Below are 21,683 nucleotides of genomic sequence, written 5' to 3'. Positions count from 1 at the left end.
TTCATTAGATTATAGAGAGACAACATATGGAAACTGTAGCCAAGGCCAAATAAAACTCTTCCATATCCCAATTGCCCATGCTAGAAGGCTTTGAAATGGAATAAAAAACGCAGAGTCATCGAGAAATTTCCAGTAATCATAGCACAACAAAAACACTATTCAAATTATCAACTCTATAGCAGCCATAATCCAAAACTGTAAAATTAGTTACTACCCTCACCATAATTCCCCACTTTAATTGTCTTACAAAAGAAATCATTAACCCTAGCAGTACCATAATCCTAGAGAAGCAGATAGAGAAATGAAACCGATGACAAACCCAAAACCTCGTATAATCAACAACCCGCCGATCTAATTTAATCGATATTGGCTAAAATCTCCTCGGCAGCGAACTTCTCCCCTTTGTCCTTGTCGGCAGCTGCCCGCCCTTTAGCCTTCCTCTCAAGGAGCGCCTTGCGATCCTTATCAAGCCTCAGCTTCGTGATGACGACATTGGAAGCGTCGATCCCAACATTGACGGTCGAACCATTCACCTTCTCACGGGTGATCCGTTCAACATGGATAACCCACTTCTTCCGGTAAACCTGCACCACCTTGCCTTCGCGGCCCTTGAAGGTCCCCCGGACCACCTGCACCTCGTCGTCCTTGCGGACGGGGACGGAGCGGACGTTGTACTTGGATCGGAGGTCCGAGGAGAGAGGGGCGCTCATGAGGATGCGCCGAACGGATGAGGGAGCCGTGAAGTGGGCCTTACGGCTCTTGCGCCGGGAGCTCGATACACGCGGGTTCCTCTTCATGCTTGATCCTTTCGCCTTTCTTCTTCTTCTGAGACCGGTAACAGCAGAGATAGCAGATTGGGTTTAGGGTTTTTGTTATGGAAATAGCGAATTCAGTATTGACCGTTGATAGTGGTAAGACCAGAGAGATCGTCATCGTTAAATCGAGCCCGTCACAGAACCTAGGCCCACATTAGCTTGCTACCCAAATTGAAGCGGGCTTTTCTTCGGGTACAAAACCATGGTTGTCATCTTCCTGGGCCGCCGGCATATCAGGCCGTATGGGCCAAATGAGAAAGGGTACAATTAGGGCTCGTATCACGTTGAAAAATAGATAAACCAAAAACTCTACTTTGTTATAGATTATTTGTTGAAAAATTCATCATAAATTAAAAAAAAAAATCAGTTAAATATCGTTAGGGTTTTTAGGAAACGGATGGAGTGCTGGTCAGGTTTTCAAGACCCATCTTTGCCCGGTGAACCTAGCCCAAGAATGTTCCACATTCCCAACCGGTCCACCCTTATGTTACACCATGTTAGTCTATCGAGTTCTAATGATGTAAAATATTTGAAACAAATAGTGTGTTTTCACCGATGATTGAATTTTTTTTTAAATATCTTGGGAGATTATTGGTTGGTTTAGCATTTAATCTTGCTAAACCCTATAGAAATTTTCTTTTAGAATATAAATTAGCATTTGCTTTGGAGGAGTCCTCTGTCATTATAATTGCTCATTCGATATTCTTTGAATTGCCTTGCATTTGCATTTACTCTATCATCTTTGCCTAGTGCTTTTGATTGTAGTCTGGAACACACGATGAAAGCATTGTTAAAGCACTATTTTTTTTTTTTTTTGTTAATGATAAGAGTTAAAACTTGGTTTATGGTCTAAATGGCCACTAATGGGTGTCAGCAGTTTTTCAAGAGGGGGGTGGATTGAGATTTTAAGTAAAAAATTAAGTGCTTAGCATGTAATAATAGAATATAACAAATAATAAAAATGCATACATTATAAGGAGACAATGGTTTTTTGTTACGATGTTCCTCTAATGGTAGTCGTTGCCCAAGAACCCTTGCTAAAAATAATTCCACTAATAAACTCTATTAGCTGAAAAATTACAAACATATTTTAGACTCTCTTAAACCAAGTATAATCCCCAATTACACAATTGATCTCTTTCTGATTCTAGTTGGCACTCCCTTTCTAGCTTATGGGCTCTAAAATGCTAATGATTCTATCTTAAAGGTACTAGAGAACCTGTTGGCATGAGCTGTCTGAGCTTCCTTTCAGAAGAGGAAATCTTCCATAGAATCAAAACGAAAAAGTTTATTATGGCATGATTGTAGGAAATGGATTGTTTTCTTTTTATCCTGTGATTTTATTCCTTGATTTTAGGATCTAAATTGATCCTAAAATCAACATGTAATGTGTTATAAATCGCCTTTTAAACGGTGAAGAATGATAAGTCGAAAATATTTTGGTTTATGAATTTCTATGCCATTGAATGTTGTATTTTTTTTCGGTAAATTGAATAAACGCTAATCCCTTCCCAATGTTTGAGGGTTTGAAACCCTATGCTTAAACCCTAAACCCATACTAATGGAAGTTGTTTTTTGTTTTAAAAAAGGAATGCAATTTTGTGTGTTTAGGGCCTAAACCCTTACCAATTTTTAGGGTTTAGGGTTTTGGGTTTGGTGTTTGAAACCCTCCTAAACTCTAAACCCTCAACCCTATGCCCTATGCCCTAAACCCTAACCCTAAAACTTAACCGTAACCCAAACCCTAAGCTTTAAGCCTAAAAACCTAAACCCTAATCCCAAAGCCCTAAGCCCCAAATTCTAAGCCCTAAACCCTAAGTATGATTAAAAAAAGTTTGGGTGTAAAAAATTATGACATTGAGACTCTTGAGCTGGATTAGGATCAATTTGACTTCTGAAATGTCATATTTTGTTTGATTTAAATTTGATTAGAACTACATTGAGTTTAGAACGATGAAATTAAAGTTCCTAAATTTGGATTAAGGTTGAATTGGTTCTAAAATATCATGCTCTGATTTTATTTAAGTACGATGAGAGGTATATTGGGTTTAGAATACTGAAATTGATATTCCTGAAGTGGATTAGGGCTAATTGGGTATTTTGGTCTTTAGAAGCATTTTTACTTATTGAGGGTATTTTAGTTATTTTAAAATATTTTAGGTTTGGTCGTTATTTAAACCCATTATATGTGTAATTGAAGAATTATTGAATGAATTGAAAATTTTAATTCTGCCTTCTAAAAACTCGCACCATTCCGTCTCCTTGTCCTCGCCGAAGCCTGTTGCTTCGCCGGAGACCCTTTGCGACAGATCGCCGAGCCTCCAGGTATGGGAAACCTCCCTCTTATTTTCTCTTTCCTCTTTCCGTCGCTGAAGTCCGCTTTACCTGCCATCAACGACACCCAGAACATTTCAATCGTCTTTGCGCCAAAAAAAAAAACATTCAAGCTCACTTCGAACTTCTGCAAATTTTCTCCCTTTTCGCCTCCTTTCGTCGTCGGTCTTCAGACAACTCGTCGATGATCCGCTCTTTGCCGTCTGACCGACCGCTGCTGCAACTCAAGCCCAGTCGACATCCTCCAGTTTTTGTTGTTCTTTGTCTTTTAGCTTAATATACTCTCACCTTTCTCAAAAAAACAAAAAAAAAGTGATCTAGATCTGAGCAGAGATAGGAGATAACTCTTTAGGGCACTATAACACATAATAATTGCTCAATTGGTAGTACGAGCCATCAACCAAGTAGTAATGGCTCAAGGAAAGGTGAAAAGGTCTGACCTTTTGTAGAAATTCTCCCAGTAAAAGTTGTTGTTTAAAAAAAAAAGAATGGGGACTGTGTAGAACTTGCCAAGCTTGAATTTTATCACTTTGATACCATGTAAATTTGTATAATAAATAAATACAGAGGAGATGAAGAAGAAAAAGAAAGATAAGAAAGAAGAAAACTGTGTGTAGAGCAGCAACTATAAGGCAAGCTTGGGATTTGTGCCACACTATTCAAGGAGTTTGCTGGTAAGGATATGCCATAAGAAATTATAAAAATCCTCAGCTTGTCAGGCATAAGGGCAATCTAAAAGAGGTGATAGATTATTGGGAAGGATTTTACTTAATGATAAAGTCAAAGTTATATTTGTTTTGTACTATTTTATGGGTTGGTTTACTTGCCATGGGGTTGTTGTTCAATGTATGAAATGTCTTTGACTGCTTTTTTTTTTTTTTAATATTTTTGAATGCATTGCAGTTTTATAATATTTATAACAATATTCATGACTCATTTTTAGTTGAATATGCTTATTATTTTATTTGTGGATTTGTATTGAATTCTGATATTGGAACTGGAATGCTTAATTTTTTTTTGCCTACGGGTATCTCTAGGGTTTAGTATAATTGGAATGAATGTGCAAATAGGTATATGCTTCTTTGAAGCCTTATGCATGCTTCCCCTTTTGGGATTGTTGTCTTCTTGTATTGAATCCACTATTTAAAAGAAAAAGATAAAAATGATTGCTGCTTTTATTAACTTAAATTAACCTTGTATTGGTTTTTTTTATTTTTTAATTTTTACTTTTTTCAGAAGTTTGATCTATAGTTTTGTAATGTTAAGAGCTTGTGTTCCTCACAAATACAGAGTACATGACATAAAGTGCCTTCATTACTTAGCTGTGAAACTCAAGTCTCCTTGAAAACACTGATGGGGGATTTTGAAGAAGATAAAACCTTCAAGAGTTTGGGCCTCTGTGACCCACTCGCTGAAGCCTGTGAAAGTCTAGGATGGAAGGCCCCATCTAAGATTCAAGCAGAAGCCATTCCTCATGCGCTAGAAGGTTTATTCTTGCAATCTTCTCCTTCTCTTTTTATTTATTCATTTTTGAGTCTGTCTCACTACGACCACCAATACATTTTGTTTAAATTTGTTTTATAAATGAGCTGAATATTTCAGGAAAAGATCTAATTGGGCTTGCACAAACTGGCTCCGGTAAGACTGGTGCTTTTGCATTGCCGATTCTTCAAGCACTTTTAGAGAAGCCCCAGTCATTCATTGCATGTGTGCTTTCACCAACAAGGTGTTTTAATCTTTTCATTTTCTTTTACCATCTATTTTTAGTTCCTCCATATTTACTTCCAGTTGTCTCACCTCATTTTTTAAGACAGTCAGAAGCATGAGAAGTCTCTGACTCTCTCTTGCTCTCTGGGGTTAAAATCTCACTGATAGGAGGCCCTTCCAACCACCTGCAACCCACTGGTAGATCCTGTCATGTGGACAACAGGGGGAAGGAGCCCACCCTGCTTCCTGTTCTCTCTCGTTGGGCTTTGTTGCCAACACTTTGTTTTAAAAAAATATGATTGTCTGACTTTTTTATGTTTGAGTATACTATTAGTGAATCCTTTTAATTTTTTTGAAATGATATAGTGAGGCCATGTGTGTCCATGAGATTCTGATCATATAGACGAAACATGACATCCAAAAGGGCCTGATTTGAAAATTACCTTTATCATTTTCATGTCCCTATACATATAATCTCTTTGCTATCATATTTTTCACTAAAATTGTCTTCTTTTCAAAAAGAGTCGAGAAATGCCATCCAGGTATTTTAGTAATTTATCTTGAAGGGTATAACTTGAATTTTTTAAAATGTGCAAAATTTATTAAAGAGAAAACAAGAGGAAATGAATGCAGCCCAGAAAACAGCCCCCACCAATGAGAGCTAAACCAAGGGGAGCTAAGAAACACAAGGTCACTAATGTTAATTACAATATTTTGGTGATTACAGTATATTGTTGATGATGACCCAATCTAGCAAACTGATGGGATAGGAGACCTCTTTTCAAGTAATAAGCATAGTTCCAAGAACAAACAAACTGCAAGGAGATTTTTGTAATGTAATGAAAGGTCTGCTGATGTTGCTAAGGAGGATCCAATTCTTTAGAGAACCATCTAATTGCCATGTTGAAGTCACCTTCAATTCATAATTGTGTGCTCGGCTGTTCTTTGAAGGTAAGAAGTTCATGTCTAAGAGCTTGAAGTTCAGCAGTGATAGTGTCAGAATTTTGAAGAGGTCCAGAATAAAAAGCAATAATGACTTTTTCATGTGTCCTGAAAACACATCCAAACCCTGCAGGACTTCGGTTGCCTCAGGTAAGAAGTTCATGTCTAAGAGCTTGAAGTTCAGCAGTGATAGTGTCAGAATTTTGAAGAGGTCCAGAATAAAAAGCAATAATGACTTTTTCATGTGTCCTGAAAACACATCCAAACCCTGCAGGACTTCGGTTGCCTCAGGCAATCCATCAAAATTGAGCTTTATGACCCATGTGGGACTATTTTTTACTCTCCCTCAAGCGTGGATGCTCTTGAAATCTCTTAGATGCCATGTTAAAGTTGCATCCAAGTTCATCTCAGAATGACTAACCGGTATTAGGAGGCTCTTATCCTTGTTGATTAGCAAATTCTGCTTCTGTAGCCTACAGTGTCTTGGCAACATCTTGTTGTCGGGAGTGTTTTCAATTTGTGACGTAATGGATGGGTTTCCCTACCTCCTCTTATGATATTTGATATCAATAAAATCCTTTTATTAGTTCAAAAAAATGTTATTTTTAATATCTAACAATCTTCTTGTGCTTTTGACCATGAGAGATGGTAAAGATTTAGTAGATCTTTGTAAAATAGACTGGTTTCCGCATGCCCATATATGGAGATCCTGGCCCTGAATTGACTGGATGGCCTTTGGTTGAACATCCATAGCCATTTTGTCAGATTGGCTTGTCTTCTTCTTCTTTTTTTATTTTTTTATTTTTTGAAATTGGGCTTGTCGTTGTTTTTCAATATCTAATTGTTACTATCACCTGTAAAAAAATCTCTTATTGTCAATATGGATCCTTGATCATTTGGTCTCTAGTTATCCCCATTTCTACTCATTATTGGAAGTTTTTTTCTCTCCTGCACAGGATGTGACTCTCTTGGCAGTATTTTTCTTCCTCGTTGATCATGGAGAGTGATTCATCAGTGGTTATTGGATGGTTCTCTTGACATTGTGTTTGACCTTGGCATTTTCTTAGTATTACGATAAGATTCATGATCTATTTGGATGAGTCCAGACTTGTAGGGCTCATTCTGTATGTAGCACTAACTCTATGCCTCATCTGTGGTCCATGTTGTGTCTCTTGTCAGCAACTTGTTGTAGGAGAGAGCTATCCTTTAGTTGTTCCTATATTTTCTATTCCAGTTGTTATCATTTGCTTGTTTGGCCTTTCCCTATTCCTTTTTTTTCATGTGATTCATCTTAATGAAATTCTCATTATTGTAAAAAACCCTTTTTCATGTGCTTCATCTTAATGAAATTCTCATTATTTTAGAAAAAAATTTGTATTTTCTATTGAAAAAAGGAAAAAACTTTATATTTTATCGTGTGTGGTTTGTTTCAATTTCTGATTCTTTCGTGTTTGACTTTGTTGATCATGAAAATTTGAACTTACATGCAGCTAGTTGGAGGAGTAGAACATGTAGCACAGCAAAAGGCTATTGAAAAGCGGCCTCATATTGTGGTAAACTTTCAGAGCTTCTCTATTTAACTCAACTTTAATACTATCTTATTTCAGTGACGAGTGTCTGCTGATAATTCTGAGACATTTTTCTGGTGAAGGCCTGCTGTTTGCTTTTTAAAACTTTTCTTCATGGCCATGTGCTTTAATTTAATATTCATTTTTTCTGTTGATTTTGTTTTTAGGTTGGGACTCCAGGACGCCTTCTGGATCACCTCTCTAATACTAAGGGTTTCAACCTGCGCTCTTTGAAGTTCTTGGTATGTGGTTTTCTTAAGTATAAAATTTCTGTTAATTAAGTCAAGTTTCTGAAATGCAGAGTTTGGTACTCATTGTAGTAGCGTAAAAGCTATGATGTTCAAAAAATAGAGCTCAAAGAAAAACTCCCTTTCAGGTCATTTGTTTTTCTCCAATCCTCACGAGATACGAAGTCTTTTTTTTTCAAACTCCAGAGTGGTAGGCAATGTTGGTGAATTGAGAATTTCTGTGTCTGGAAAAAAAACCTTGAATACTAAGATATCTGTTTGAGTGTTTTTACCAAGGATTGGCCATCCGCATCAGAAGAGATCCTTCGTAAAGTTCTTAATTTCAGCAGGAATTTTACACTTTTGCCTCTAGTGGGCTATCATTTACTAGCTTGAGCTTGTTAGAATTAATTATGTTCGTCAAGGAATTCTCGTGTTTCACGACTTTGGTCATGCTGTTTCATGTAAGAGAATCTCTGAATTCTGGTTTCTTGTTCAGTCAGTTGTGACTCTTGAGAAAATAATATAATCTAGCAAGAGTTGGTTGGCCCAAGGTGACGTTTTCATTACGTGCTGATATAATGTGGTCATCTTCCTGTCCATTCTTCAACCCTTGAAATGATGAAAGCAGTAAGACCAATAAGAAAAAGGAGTTAGGTAGCTTCTGTGCTTTTTTTTGCCGTTTCTTGTTGGTGTATGGTTTTTTGTTTGACAATTATGTTATGAAATATATATGGTGCTTTGCTGTTTTGGACCAGTGTTGTAAAACACAGACCGAACCAACCGACCTATGTTCATCTGGACCCAATCCCTTTCCTTTGTCACTATTGTGCAAGACTTATAATCGGTCCAAAACCTGACCGATTGTCCAGACCTGGTTTGTTGTTTTTGCAAGTAAAGTGGCTGACAGAGTCCAGATTGCTGGCTAGCTCTTCTATCATTGTGGGGGGAAATCCCCCACCTTCCTTACCATCGAGAAACACGGGGGAGGGTAGGGGAACCCACTTCTGTTGCAAAAAAAAAAAGGTTGGGATGAGGTGGAGCCCACTCTTCCTGGTGTCTTTTGTCATTTGGACATAATCTTCTCCTTTTGTTTAATAAAAGAAAAAAAATGGATTTCTCCATTGTCTGTTGTGCTCTAGATCATTTATTTATTATCCTTAATTTCCAAATTACTACTGTGTCCCATTCTCATATAGGGTCATATACCATAAAAGAATTTTTTTTATTTAAAATGACAGTCAGAAAGAGAATTCCATGAAAGTAAATATTGATGAAAAGTTTTTTCTTTTCTAAACCCACTCTCTCCCATCCTTGCACAAATGAATTTATTGCTTACTTTCTTTTTTATTTTATATTGAATTCTTGTACATTTACAGGTTTTGGATGAGGCAGATAGGTTATTAAACATGGATTTTGAAAAAGAGATTGATATAATTTTGAGGGTTATTCCCCGGGAGCGGAAAACATACTTATTCTCTGCTACTATGACCAAAAAGGTACATAAATTCTGTCCGAGGTGCTCACTGTAGATTTTAATCTCAATGTAAAAAAATACAAGTTTGTATTAAATCCTAGTGTTTGAGCTGCGATAGCCATGAAATTTAGCAGGACAATTATAAATGTGCAGTAATGTTTCTTTATAAAATTTGAGAGTTCATGAAGATCCTCATCAGTTATTAAAGTATATCTGCACCCAAAAAGGATGATTGGGGTGCATACTGTCACTACTGTGGAGTAACTGATCGGATCAAGACACTATAGATAACTTGTGCCCAAAATGAAATAAGATCCTACTATCAGATTAAACATATATAGTGGAAGGTTCATTTTACTTATTCTTTGAAGCATAGGAGGGGGTCTTTTGCCTTAGAAATAATTTTGGGAAACAAGCTGCCTAAGTGGTTGTGTTATTGCAGGTAAGCAAGCTTCAACGTGCATGCCTTAAGAGCCCTGTGAAGGTAGATCTAAAACCAATCTTTTGTTCTTCTTCATTTACTGATTGTCACACATCTCTAAGCAAGGGCCATAATTTTCAACTTTCTTTTATACTTTCAGCTTGAGGCATCCACAAAATATTCAACTGTTGATACACTGAAGCAGCAGTATAAGTTGTTGCCAGCAAAATATAAGGTTAATTTTCTTCCTTTGTACTCTAAAAAAAGTTTTTACTCATTAGTTTTCACTTTGGTGTCTTTGTCTTCTTTCCATATCTGCGTACCCAGGATTGCTATCTTGTATATATTCTTAGTGAGATGTCTCGGAGTACATCAATGGTCTTTACCCGTACCTGTGAATCAACAAGGTTACTGTCACTAATACTGCGGCAGCGTGGATTGAATGCGATTCCAATAAGTGGTCAAATGACTCAGGTATTGATTGCTGGATGCTCCATAACTAATAAAGTAGACTCTTGTTTCTGCTGTTTGCATTTTTTTTTTTTTTTACTTATAGAGGTTGAGGTTTCTGACTACAGCGGATATGAGTTGGATTTCAATTTTGTGCTTTTTCTTTGTACATTACGATAATCTTTAGTGGATGGAGAACTGTTATACTTCTCAAATAGAACTTTTAGCACCATAATCCAACATTGAACATAAATTAAACAGCTTTATTGCAATTGACATTAGTATATGCTTATATGTTGAAGCAGTTTAAAAAAAATAGTAAATGATTTCTATTTTTGAATGCTATATATGGAAAAGAAGAAGTATGTGAGAATTAGGTCCCATCAGGGGAGTTTGATGCAATCCATCTTCTGTTTGACCCTGTTTCAAGGACCAGGATAAAAATTGTGGGATCAATGAGTATGACGGACGAAATCTGGTTTTGACTTGGCTTACGCTTAAGATCCAGGCTACATCTACACCTATCCTGTCTTAGTTTCATAAGAAAAGTATAGCTCCAAAAGTAGAAAATGAATACTAAAAACTTGTCTTCTGACGTAAGTGAAGAAAGCTCTGGAATTATTTTAAGAACTAAATGCGGAACTGGAAGAAGTGGCATATGAATTTGGAGCAGTCATTTGGTGCTAAGCTAGTGTTTTTTAGCATCTGAATTTAGATGGTATGCCCATATCATCATAAATATAGGCTTCACCCGGGATCAACAACTTTGTGATCTACAGAACAGTATTGGGTATTTAAACTTTTACCTACTTTGATTAGTAGGATACTTTTAACCTGATGTTCTTGTGAATACTGTCAAGGGAGAGGCCTCGCTACAGTTGCCTATGGGTTAAGGTTTTTCTTTTTGCTTCCTTAACTATCTCGATGAAAACATGAACATTCAGATTTTCTTTAAATTGACAATTATGTGCATGATTATGTTAAAAAGTTAATAATGAATAATGCCTAGCCAGCCTTTTTACAAAATAAAGGTATATCCCGCACGTATGGGATGGTTGCAGGGTATCTCATTCCCCTCAAAGTAACATTTGACAAGAAGAAACCTCTTCTAAGTGGTGCAGTACTGGGTCTATCTTATACATGGCTGAACTATCTCCAAGATTTATTTTTTCATGTGTGACACCTGGTTGTTCGGTTACTGGGGTAGTTAGTCTTAACTGCTAAGAATGATGCCTCAGCTGATAAATAAAATTTGATATGTTCTATTTACTTCATTTGGTTCCTGTAACAGACAAAGAGACTATGTGCCTTAAACAAGTTCAAAACTGGAGAGTGCAACATTCTTGTCTGCACTGATGTAGCTAGCAGAGGGCTAGATATTCCTTCTGTGGATATGGTCATCAATTATGACATACCTAGAAATTCTAAGGTCCGTTGGCCAGTGGTAACTTTTTACTTTTTTTTTGTTTTTCTGAAAACGTATGACATTGATTCATAGTAGTCTCATGATGCCTTGGATACTTGGGAATCTTTCCATGGTTCTTGTAGAAAATTTCAAATTGAGTTGTGATTCTAGAAGCTAACAAAAAATGAAGCATGTGTGGTCATACTCAATATTCCAAAATATTTTACTGTATTTTCTTAAACTTTGATGCAGGATTATATTCATCGAGTGGGTAGGACTGCGCGTGCTGGACGTTCTGGGTTGGCCATTTCATTGCTGAACCAATATGAAGTCGAGTGGTACATAATGATAGAGAGGCTGATTGGTATAGAACTCTCTCTTGAATTGTTGAACGTTCATGTGTTCTAATCCAAATGCAAATGATCTAACTCATCTTTCTTTACTTCTTTTAATGAATGGTTGCAGGCAAAGAACTTCCTGAATTTCCGTGTGTGGAAGAGGAAGTTCTTTTTATGTTAGAAAGTGTCAATGAAGCCAAAAGAAAAGCTCTTGTGGTATGATCACTACTTGGTTAAAAATTCATTTGAAACATTCGCTTTTATTGATGTGAATATTAAATAGATTGTTTTTGTAAACGTGTAGAAAATGAAGGAAGACTTTGATTTTAAGAGAAGAAGAGGAGAAGATGGAGATAGAGAAATGGAAGAATTGCTAACACGGAAGTCGAGAAAGAAGTTTAAAAAATCAAAGAACAGTTAAGTGTTCTTAGAAACGTGATTCTGCTTCGAGGAGTGTTGTTGAGACTTTATTATTTATTTATTTATTTATTTATAAAAAAACCAAAGGCGATACTGTGTTTACATGTACAGAAACATTACAGACAAAGAAATTGTGGTTCATGCAGAAGCTTCCGGTTGTTTGTGGGTTGGGGATTGTCGTTGGAATTGAGAAGTATGAGTTTGTTTATTTATGATGGTGCCAAAATGCCCTTGAAAGTAATTTATAACTGAACCAGTTCCATGAGATTCAGTCCACGTCTAACCATGGCTGTTCTTTCTGATGCACCTTGATAATATGAGAACTTCATGGGCATTGAATCCGACCACCAACTTATCTTTAAAGATTTTTTAAAAGTAATAAAAAATAAAATATAAGATGTAATATCTTAAGGTATTGTATCAATACTGACGAAATTGGAGACATTAAATGATACATGCTAGAGAAGGAGGAAGTATTAGATATTTGACCAAACTAGTCCAAGTAGTAAATGTAAAGCTTTCATAATCATGGTTATTGTACATTAATGTCACTAAAAATTAGTTATTTATTCTGATGTTAAACTAGTCCAACTAGTTATTCTGAAATTAGCCTACCTAGGTTTTGTCACATTGGTAAACAAATTTTTATAAGCATTTTTTTTTAAATGAAGCTATGACCTTGAATTCATATTTACCTATGTTTCATTGCATAAAACTTTTTCTTTATAAAATGATGATATTCACAAGAATGTCCGTGATTGTGTCAATTTTTATAACATTCTTTTGGACATGATTTTCTCTTTCTGTTTTATAAAAGACAAAAAAGTGCATTAGATCATTTATTTATTATTTCTTAATTTCCAAATTTTAAAACGATAGTTTCCAATTTATATTTCTTATGTCGTTTTCTTCTCCCCACCGCCTCGGGGTATAAATACTGCGGCTAAACTTGTGTTTGTCATTTTCTTCTCCCCATCGCCTCACGTTGGAGGGAAGAACTACTTGAACAAGCCACGTAGCTAAACTTTGCTTCCGGAGGAGATCTCTACGCCACGCCAGGGAGGTTATGCCGAAAGGCGTAGAGGTTGGATTCTCTTATTCGCATTATTATTGTTCTTGTGTTTGTTCGATTATTTCCCGTACTTGGCGGTGGTTTTTCTTTCGTGGATCGGGATGTCAAAATGTCAGTGTTAATCGTTTTTATGTGAAACGATTTTCTCATTAATTGTGGTCTCAAACTTCTGGCAGTTGCAACTCCCTCGGTAACACGAAGCCATGAATAACCTTGATGGGAGGTTGGCTTTAGTTGGTTGTTTTCGGTCCCCTGTCTCGTCACTCAAGCCCCTTCAGTTGAGCCATCGCCGTGAGTACTCAGAGATCGGAAGCGCCGAACAGAGAACGGAATTTGAAGCATATGAAAGGAGGTATGATTTAGCTTCCGTTTAATTTATATGATGAATTTCATGTTGTTATTAGAAATTCATGTTTAAGGCTTACAATTGGTATCAGAGCAAATCTCTGATCCAGCGTTTCGGTTCCATTTGAGCTTAAATTTAAAAGCTTTGTTTTTGGCTCTATTTTTTATCTCCCGTGGGCTATCATTTATTACCTTGACATTGTTAGCAGCAATTATGTTCCTCAAGCAATTCTCGTGTTTCATGACTTTTGTCATGCTGTTTCATATATGAGAATCTCTGAATTTTGGTTCCTTATTCAGTAAGTTGACATAAAAAGAAAGAAGTGTGGATGTGTTGGTTGTGACTTTGAGAAAATAATTCATTCTAGAAATAGCTTGCTGTTTCAAGGCTCCTTTACTCTCTCGCCAACCCTTCCTTTCACCATACAGAACGTGCCCACTCCTCAAATGCACATCCAAGGAAAAACTTCTCTGGTCTGGAATTCTTTTTTTTTTCATTTTAAAGAAGAAAATGACCTCAGCTGATGTCATCCCAGGTCAACTGCCGGTTAAACCTTGTGACCTGGGTTCAACCGCACACAACCAACTTACTTGTCGGTGACTGTGTCAATTTTTATAACATTCCTTTGGACATAATTTTCTCCTTTTGTTTCTTAATTTATACCAAGTGAGAGGCCTAGTTGCAGTTGCCTATGGGTTGAGGGTTTTCTTTTTGCTTCCTTAACCACCTCATAGAAAACATGAACATACCGATTTTCTTTTAATTGACAACAATGTGCATGATTTTATTAAGAAAGGAAAAGTTAATGACGAATAATACCTAGCTAGACTTTTACAAAAAGGAAGATATATCCCACACCTAAGGGATGGTTGCAGGGTATCATTCCCCCCCTAAGTAACAATGACAAGAAGAAACCCCTTCTAAATGGTGCACTACTGGGTCTATCTTGTACATGCTTGAACTATTTCCAAGACTTTTTTTTTTTTTTCACTTGTGCTATACTAGTTGTTTAATTACTGGGGTAGTTAGTCTCAACTGCTAGGAATGATTGCCTAAGCTGATAAATAAAATTTGATATGTTCTATTTACTTCATTTGGTTTCTGTAACAGGAAAAGACACTAGATGCCTTGAACAAGATCAAAGTTAGAGATTGTAAAATTCTTATTTGCACCGATGTTGCTAGCAAGCTAGATATTCCTTGTGTGAATATGGTTATCAACGATAACATTTCTATGGTTAGTTGGGCAGAGGCAACTTCTTTTTTTTTTTTTGAAAAAGTATGGCATTACTTTATAATAGTCCAATGATGCCTTGGATACCTAATAATCTTTCCATGGTTTCTGTAGAAATTTTCAAATTGAGTTATGATTCTAAAAAAACTAACAAAAAATGAAGCATGGATGATTATACTCAGATATTCCAAAATGTTTTAAACTTTGATGCAGGATTATTTTGATCGAGTGGGTAGGAGTACACGTAGTGGACGTTATGGGGTGGCCATTTCATTGGTCAATGAAGGTGATAAGGAATTGATAGAAGGGTTGATCGGTATGGAACTCTTTTGAACGTGCATGTGTACTAATCAAAATGTGAAGGATCTAATTCATTTCTTTTACTTCTTTTAATGAATGGTTGCAGGCAAGAAACCTCCTGTATTTCAGTGCAATGAAGAGGCTACTTGTTTGAAGTCGATAGAGGTCAAACAAGCCAAAGAAAAAACTCTTGCGGTATGGTCACTATTGCTAAAAACTCTTTTGAAATATTTCCCTTTTATTGATGTAGATATTAAATAGAAGAAACGTGTAGGAAATGAAGGAACACCCTCCTTATAAGAGGAGGAGGAGAAGATGAGGGAGAGAAAGAAATCCAAGGACTGCTAACTCGGAAGTCGAGAAAGAAATTTAAAAAAATCAAAGAACAGGTAGTCTTGATGAGTCATAAGGTGGAGTCTTTTGTAATATTTTTCTTGTCAATTTGATTCTGTCACTATTGATACCAAATCAATACGAGTTCTACTTTTTTCGGTGCCCAGTTTGCAGTACCTTTTTTTTTTTTTTAAATTAAGAAACAATGACGATAATGTTTCTACATGAACATAAACATTACAGAGGAGGAAATTGTGGTGCAATATGAAATGGTTATTGGTTACTGGGCTATTTTTTATCTGATGGGTTGGAGATGGTCGTTGGAATTGAGAAGTACGAGTTTGTTTATTTATGATAGAACCAAATTGCCATTGAAAGTAATTTAAAACTGAACCTCTAATTATTCTAAGTTTAAGGTACTAGAGAATCTATAATAAAGAAAATTAAAATACAAATAAATAAAATCAAACTTATAACTTTCTTTTGGACAAAAAACCCTTCTCCAAGTGAGATCCAAACCTTTAAATCTTTAAGCACGAGAAGTAGAGCTTGATGGAACTTTGAATGAAAAGATAGTGAAGAGAAAATGAAAAAATTGGAGTTTTTTCTTTTCAAAAGAGTAAAATTGGAATATATAGCCGAAAATTATTTTTCTATAGGTTTGGTATAAACTCAACTCTTAGTCATCTTATTAGTTGATACATCCACTTCATTGAGAGTTACAAATAAGTTGACTTCTTTTATTCTTTTTGTTGAAGCACACTAAACAACTGTGTAAGATAATTTACAATAATATTTAGTGTTTAAACAAAGCCAACTTTTTTACTAAAAGTTTATAGAAGCTTCTAGAAGAGGCCGGAGATGCTCTACTACTAATAAATGGAATATTTTGCTGTACAAGTGCCACCCACATTAAATTGCGTACAGAGACGGATCATAAATATCCACATCAAAGAGGGAAAAGTACGGCATGGGGAACGATTTTCTGGGTATGGAGCAGGAGACGTCGGCCGGCCATACGTGCTTCTTCCCGAAGGTGAAGGTAGAAAAATCGTCAACCTGAGCTTCTGTCTGTTAGTTCAGAAATTACACGCAGACTACACGGGGCGAGTCTTTGGGGTAGGGGACAAGAAACGAAAAATATTGTTTTTCTTGCAGTCTGGAACAGTACTTTGACTTTTTCTTCTTTCTTATTGTGTAACTCGAACCCATTTTCTCGCTGCTCCCTCTTTGCTTGCTGGCACTAAGGTTGCAGGTAGGGGTGACATTGCGGCCAACCGAGCCGAACCAAACCGAGTTTGCCTATGTGAGTTGAATATTTTAAAATTTTGAGCTCGAGTCGACCGTTTAACCGAGTTCTAAACTGAGTTTGAGTTTAACTTACATTTAATATTTTATATAAAATATATATTAAATAAATTATATATAAATTTATATATATATTTAAAAAAAAAATGATAGGAAAAGTTCAAGATTGAATTTTAATAATAGATTAGAATGCATTAATATTAATTTTTTTTTACTCCTAGCTTATTTTGTAATTTTTTAATCTGGCTATAAATTTACTATGACCTCCTTAGTGTCCTTGGTTGAAAATTTATATTTTAGGAAAAATTAGAAATATTTTTTTATAATATATATTTCCAAAAAAATCTTTAAATAAAATCTTTTTACTATTAGTGACTTATTGGAAAATTACAAAAAATATTTTTAATTTTTCTTAGAAAAGTTAATTGAACCTCTTATTGCCTCGTTTAGGGAAATAAATAAAAATTAATAATCAATCTAATATATTATTATATTTATCGATAAATTTTTAATCAAATAAAATATCAAACACAAAATTACTATAAAAATTACCTTATACTAAAAGTATTACAGTATAAACTGTCGAATATTTATTCAAAAAATTTCTATTTGGTTTTTTCTATCCGATCTTGGTTGGAAAATCTTACTTAAAAAATTATATATTGGCTACGAAGGAAAGGGGTTAGGTATACTGGCTAGGACTTATCGTGAGGGATGACGGCCGCAACACGGAGGCAGTTAACGGTGACAGAAGCGGTGACAACGGACATAGACGAGGATCGGAAGAAATCGACAGCGACAGAGGCTCCCGACGAGTAGATGTTGACGACGAAGTTTGTCGCTCCTGACTCAGCCAGTTAACAAGCTGGTATGCCAGCTTTTGAACCGAAGTTAGATCGAACTCGGCTGGGTAATTTATAAGAGCCGATCCCGGAGCTCGAGTTGCAGGCGAGTATTAGCTGTCCACGTCTTGTAGATGCTTGATCCTGTCTTCTAGATGTTTGATCCTGTTGCCCGGAGGATACTGGCCTTCGGGGAGTGACGAAATAATTCTAGAGGACTCGAGTCACTCCTCAAGTAGCCTTGTCTATAAAAACCTCAAAAGCTATTCCTTTCTCCATAAATTCAGATCGAAGTCTGTTGGTCGTCCATCTTCGTCTTCTTTTACTCTTTCAGTAGTTCAGTCTCTGTCGGGGGAAAGAATTGGCTTTCTGTAAATGGGTTCCGAAGGTCCCTTGCTGCATATTTTCTTCTTTCCTTTTGCGAGTCAGGGGCATTTGTTGCCCATGATGGACACGGCCAAGCTGTTTGCTGCTCATGGGGTGAAAGCTTCCTTAATCCTCACTCCCCTCGGCGCTTCCATCCACGGGAAGGCAATAAATCGAGCGCAAGCTTCTGGGTATTCTATGGATTTGCTGTTGATACAGTATCCGCCGGAAGCAGACTTGCCTGGAGGAGACGAAAACCCGGATAAAATTAACTGCCCCGAGTCGAAAGGCAAGTTTTTCAGAGCGTTGCGGACGCTGGAAAAGCCCTTTCAGAAGCTTGTTGAAGAGCATCGCCCTGATGTCGTCGTCTCAGACATATTTTTCCCATGGACAGTTGACGTTGCGACCAAGTTTGGGATTCCCAGGTTGTCCTTTAATGGGTCTAGCATCTTCTCTCTCTGCGTTTTCGACACCTTGCGGCGGTACTCGCCGCATCTGAAGGTTGAGAGGGAGGACGAGCCTTTCGTTTTACCGGGGCTTCCGGATCACATCGAGCTGACCAGAGCCCAAATACCTGCTGCATTGAAAACCCAGACCAACGTCAGTGATCTGTGGGCGAATATTCGCGAGGGAGAGGCGAAGAGCTATGGGGTGGTGATGAACAGCTTCTACGAGCTAGAGCAGAACTACGTCGAACACGTCAGGAAGAAGATCGGAAGAAAGGCGTGGCATGTGGGTCCTGTTTCCCTCTGCAACAGAGACACCTCGGAGATCGCTGAGAGAGGGACGAAAGCTCCAATCGACGCCCCCGACTGCCTGAACTGGCTCGACACGCAGAAATCTGATTCAGTCCTCTATATCTGTTTCGGAAGCCTCTGTAAATTTTCCCCTGCACAGCATCGGGAGACCGCAATGGCCCTCGAATCCAGTGACTGCTCGTTCATCTGGGTACTCAAAGATGAGGAAAAAGTGCCGGAGGGATTCGAGGAGAGAATGAAGGGTAAAGGTTTCATAATCCGTGGGTGGGCACGCCAGATTCAGATTCTGAACCATCCGGCCGTAGGAGGGTTTGTGACCCACTGTGGATGGAATTCGATCCTGGAAGGAGTCACCGCCGGCCTGCCCATGATCACTTGGCCGGTCTTCGCGGAGCAGTTTTTCAACGAGAAATTAATAACGAAGGCGCTGAAAATCGGCGTCGGAGTGGGCGCGGGATTGTGTTCGTCCTTGGATGATGCAAACAACAAGCCGATGATAAAGAGGGAGGTGATCGAAGAGGCTGTAAGAAGTGTAATGAGTGACACAGAGGAGGCGAAGAGGATGAGAGCAAAAGCAAGAGAGTATGGGGCGATGGGAAAAAGGGCGGTTGAAGAGGGTGGATCTTCATATACTGATCTGCATCGTTTGATCGATGAGTTGAAGATGATGAGCTTCCAGACAAGATTCAGATAAATCGGAAGCCATTTTCCCAGTAAATAGTCGCATAATGCAATTTAATTTTCTGTCTGTTACTTGTTTTCTTCAGCTTCTTCAATGTGAGTGTAACTATAAAAAAAACGAAGAGGCTGTTTTTCTGTGTGAATAATGTATTTTCCAATCTCAAATGCTGCTCTTAGCTGAACGATGATTACAGTCTGAAGCCATTTTTCCTGCAAATATCGTTTTTAAATCCAACCTTTTTGAAGTTCTTGCCTCCTGTGCTCTGAATGCTTCGGGAAGACGAAGATAGCAAGACAAACGAATTAAAGAACGTGGCATGACCAGTGAAGAATAAAACCGATTCCGGGTACCAGAAATTGTCATTTTCTTCTTTAGGAGCCTGGCCTGTCGTTTCAGTCTTTAATGGAGACGCCGGAATTAACATTTTCAAAAAGCCAACCTTTTGGGCTGCATTTCCTTTTTCTGAATAAACCGACACATCACCATTTGTCAACGCCACCGGTTTTCTTCTTTAAATAAAATAATTAAATAATTCATTTAATTAAAATTATAACAAAAATTAGGATGTTAGTGTTCGTGTTCGTTTTCCAACCAGGGAATTAATTTTTTAATTATAAGATAGTTCAAGTTGGGACGTTACTTAGCAATCGTTACATCATGTGAATGATACAAAATAATGCTAAAAACAAAACCTTAGGTTTTAAATATTATTAATTTATTAGAAAAAATAAAGAGTACCTTCCGCAAAAATCCTTCTGCTTCATAGGAATCTCATGGCGGATGCTGCTTTCACGCGCATTTTCTTGCATCCTCCGCTGTACCGTGACTGGAACGGGAACGGGTCGATGGCCGAGATGGATTGGCTCGAGACGCCTTCCTCTCCCTGGTATGTCACCTGGAAAGAAAACAACAACAATAATCTTAATTCTTTGTTGTAACTAGAAAAAAACTGTAATTAGGTTTTGGCTGATCTAGGGTTGGGGAGAGATGACATTAAGGTTCAGCTGGAAGAAGGGAGCGTGTTGTTGGTGGGAGGACGAGCGAAAGAGGAATCGAATCAGGAGGTGATCTGGCATCTCGCTGAGAGGGGAAGAGGGGATTTCTCGCGGCAGATTGCGTTGCCGATCGAAGCCGGAGTGGACAACGGGGTGGTGACGATTGTTGTGCCCAAGTATGCTGCGGCGAAGACGAGACCAAGGAACATCGCCATCTCCAGCAAGATCTGAAAATGGGATTTGGCCCCCCATTTGGGGTTTTGTGAGAATCTCTGCTTGTGTAATAATAACTAAACAATTTCCTAAAAAAAAGTAATTCACTTTCAAGTGGTGTATTTTTTAATTATTCTTAAAAATATAAAAAATAATAAAAAAAAGCCAAGCCTGTATGTTAGAGTAGCGTGTCAATTGTACTTATTTTAGTTATTTTGTATTTATTATTTAATAATTTTTTAATCCATTTATACTTAATTATCTGTTTAAAAATAATATAATAAAATTTATAAAAATATAAAGTGCCAATCTCGACAGCTCTTACCCTATTTAATATAAAATTTACCATATTTTTCTGTTTTTTCTCAGGAAAATAGGGAAAGAGTTGATGCCCTCTTCTTTTCGAGTTTATTATTTTTTGTTTTTTATTATCTATTTTATTTTATATTATTAGATCAACTCGTACCAATCCAGCTAACCAACACAAGATTTTCACCTTTTTATACTTTATAAATACCATGACCGCCAAAAACTCATTATGCTATTAACATCACCTCTAATAGTCCTACTTGGTTACTTGATAGCGGAGCATCTTACCATGATCTCAAAAGACTTGAACAACTTATATCTTCATATACCCTATACTGGCTCTGATGATGTTATGATTGGCAATGACACTGGTCTCTCCATCACCCACATCGGTTTTATATCTCTTCCAACTCCCATTACTACATTTACTTTAGATGATATCTTTTGTGTACCAACCATGCAAAATAACTTAATTTCTATCTCTCAATTTTGCATTACTAATAATGCTTACGTTGATTTTTTTCCATCTTCGTTTCATGTGAAGGATCTTCACACGGAGGCAATACATATAATGAGCAACACCAGAGATGGAGTGTATGAGCGGTCGATCCGTAAATCTATGTTTTCTCCAATTCTTGCCTTCTCTCAAATCAAAACCACATCATCCAATTAACATCATTGATTAGGTTATCCCGCTCTTCCTATTTTGACACACATTATTTTTAGTTATCATTTACAATTTTTTACTCTTATGCTAAAAGAGTTTTTATGTTATGTATGTCTTTGCCATAAAAGTTATAAGATGTCCTTCTCAATCATTTT

The 21,683-nt window shown here is 37.0% G+C and overlaps 4 protein-coding genes across 4 annotated transcripts; 3 read left to right on the top strand and 1 right to left on the bottom strand.

Moving 5' to 3' along the window:
* Positions 1-133: 133 nt before the first annotated feature.
* On the bottom strand, positions 134-864 carry LOC137953223 (large ribosomal subunit protein uL24y). Its single transcript, XM_068800507.1, has one exon. It carries the CDS (start codon positions 795-797, stop codon positions 357-359), a length of 441 nt encoding a protein of 146 aa, XP_068656608.1. The 5' UTR covers positions 798-864; the 3' UTR covers positions 134-356.
* Positions 865-3,051: 2,187 nt separating this feature from the next.
* LOC137953577 (DEAD-box ATP-dependent RNA helicase 10-like) lies at positions 3,052-12,318 on the top strand. Its single transcript, XM_068801007.1, has 14 exons — positions 3,052-3,140; positions 4,440-4,635; positions 4,752-4,936; positions 6,814-6,864; positions 7,289-7,351; positions 7,534-7,608; positions 8,973-9,092; positions 9,513-9,554; positions 9,652-9,726; positions 9,819-9,965; positions 11,233-11,370; positions 11,599-11,710; positions 11,812-11,900; positions 11,989-12,318. Exons 2-14 carry the CDS (start codon positions 4,503-4,505, stop codon positions 12,103-12,105), a joined length of 1,347 nt encoding a protein of 448 aa, XP_068657108.1. The 5' UTR covers positions 3,052-3,140; positions 4,440-4,502; the 3' UTR covers positions 12,106-12,318.
* Positions 12,319-17,819: 5,501 nt separating this feature from the next.
* LOC137953867 (probable UDP-glucosyl transferase 73B6) lies at positions 17,820-19,438 on the top strand. The gene has a single exon (XM_068801406.1). The coding sequence runs from the start codon at positions 17,914-17,916 to the stop codon at positions 19,354-19,356; it is 1,443 nt and encodes a 480-aa protein (XP_068657507.1). The 5' UTR covers positions 17,820-17,913; the 3' UTR covers positions 19,357-19,438.
* A 686-nt stretch (positions 19,439-20,124) lies between these two features.
* Positions 20,125-20,570, top strand: LOC137953576 (16.0 kDa heat shock protein, peroxisomal-like). The gene is made up of 2 exons (XM_068801006.1): positions 20,125-20,230; positions 20,320-20,570. The coding sequence occupies exons 1-2, from the start codon at positions 20,125-20,127 to the stop codon at positions 20,568-20,570; spliced, it is 357 nt and encodes a 118-aa protein (XP_068657107.1).
* The last annotated feature ends 1,113 nt before the right edge of the window (positions 20,571-21,683 follow it).

Source organism: Aristolochia californica, unplaced genomic scaffold, assembly GCF_029961685.1.
Source record: "Aristolochia californica isolate CCGP_79_NKW_82.1479 unplaced genomic scaffold, dmAriCali1.0.hap1 SCAF_16, whole genome shotgun sequence".
Classification (NCBI taxonomy): Eukaryota; Viridiplantae; Streptophyta; class Magnoliopsida; order Piperales; family Aristolochiaceae; genus Aristolochia; species Aristolochia californica.
This window is presented reverse-complemented; position numbering and strand designations above follow the sequence as displayed.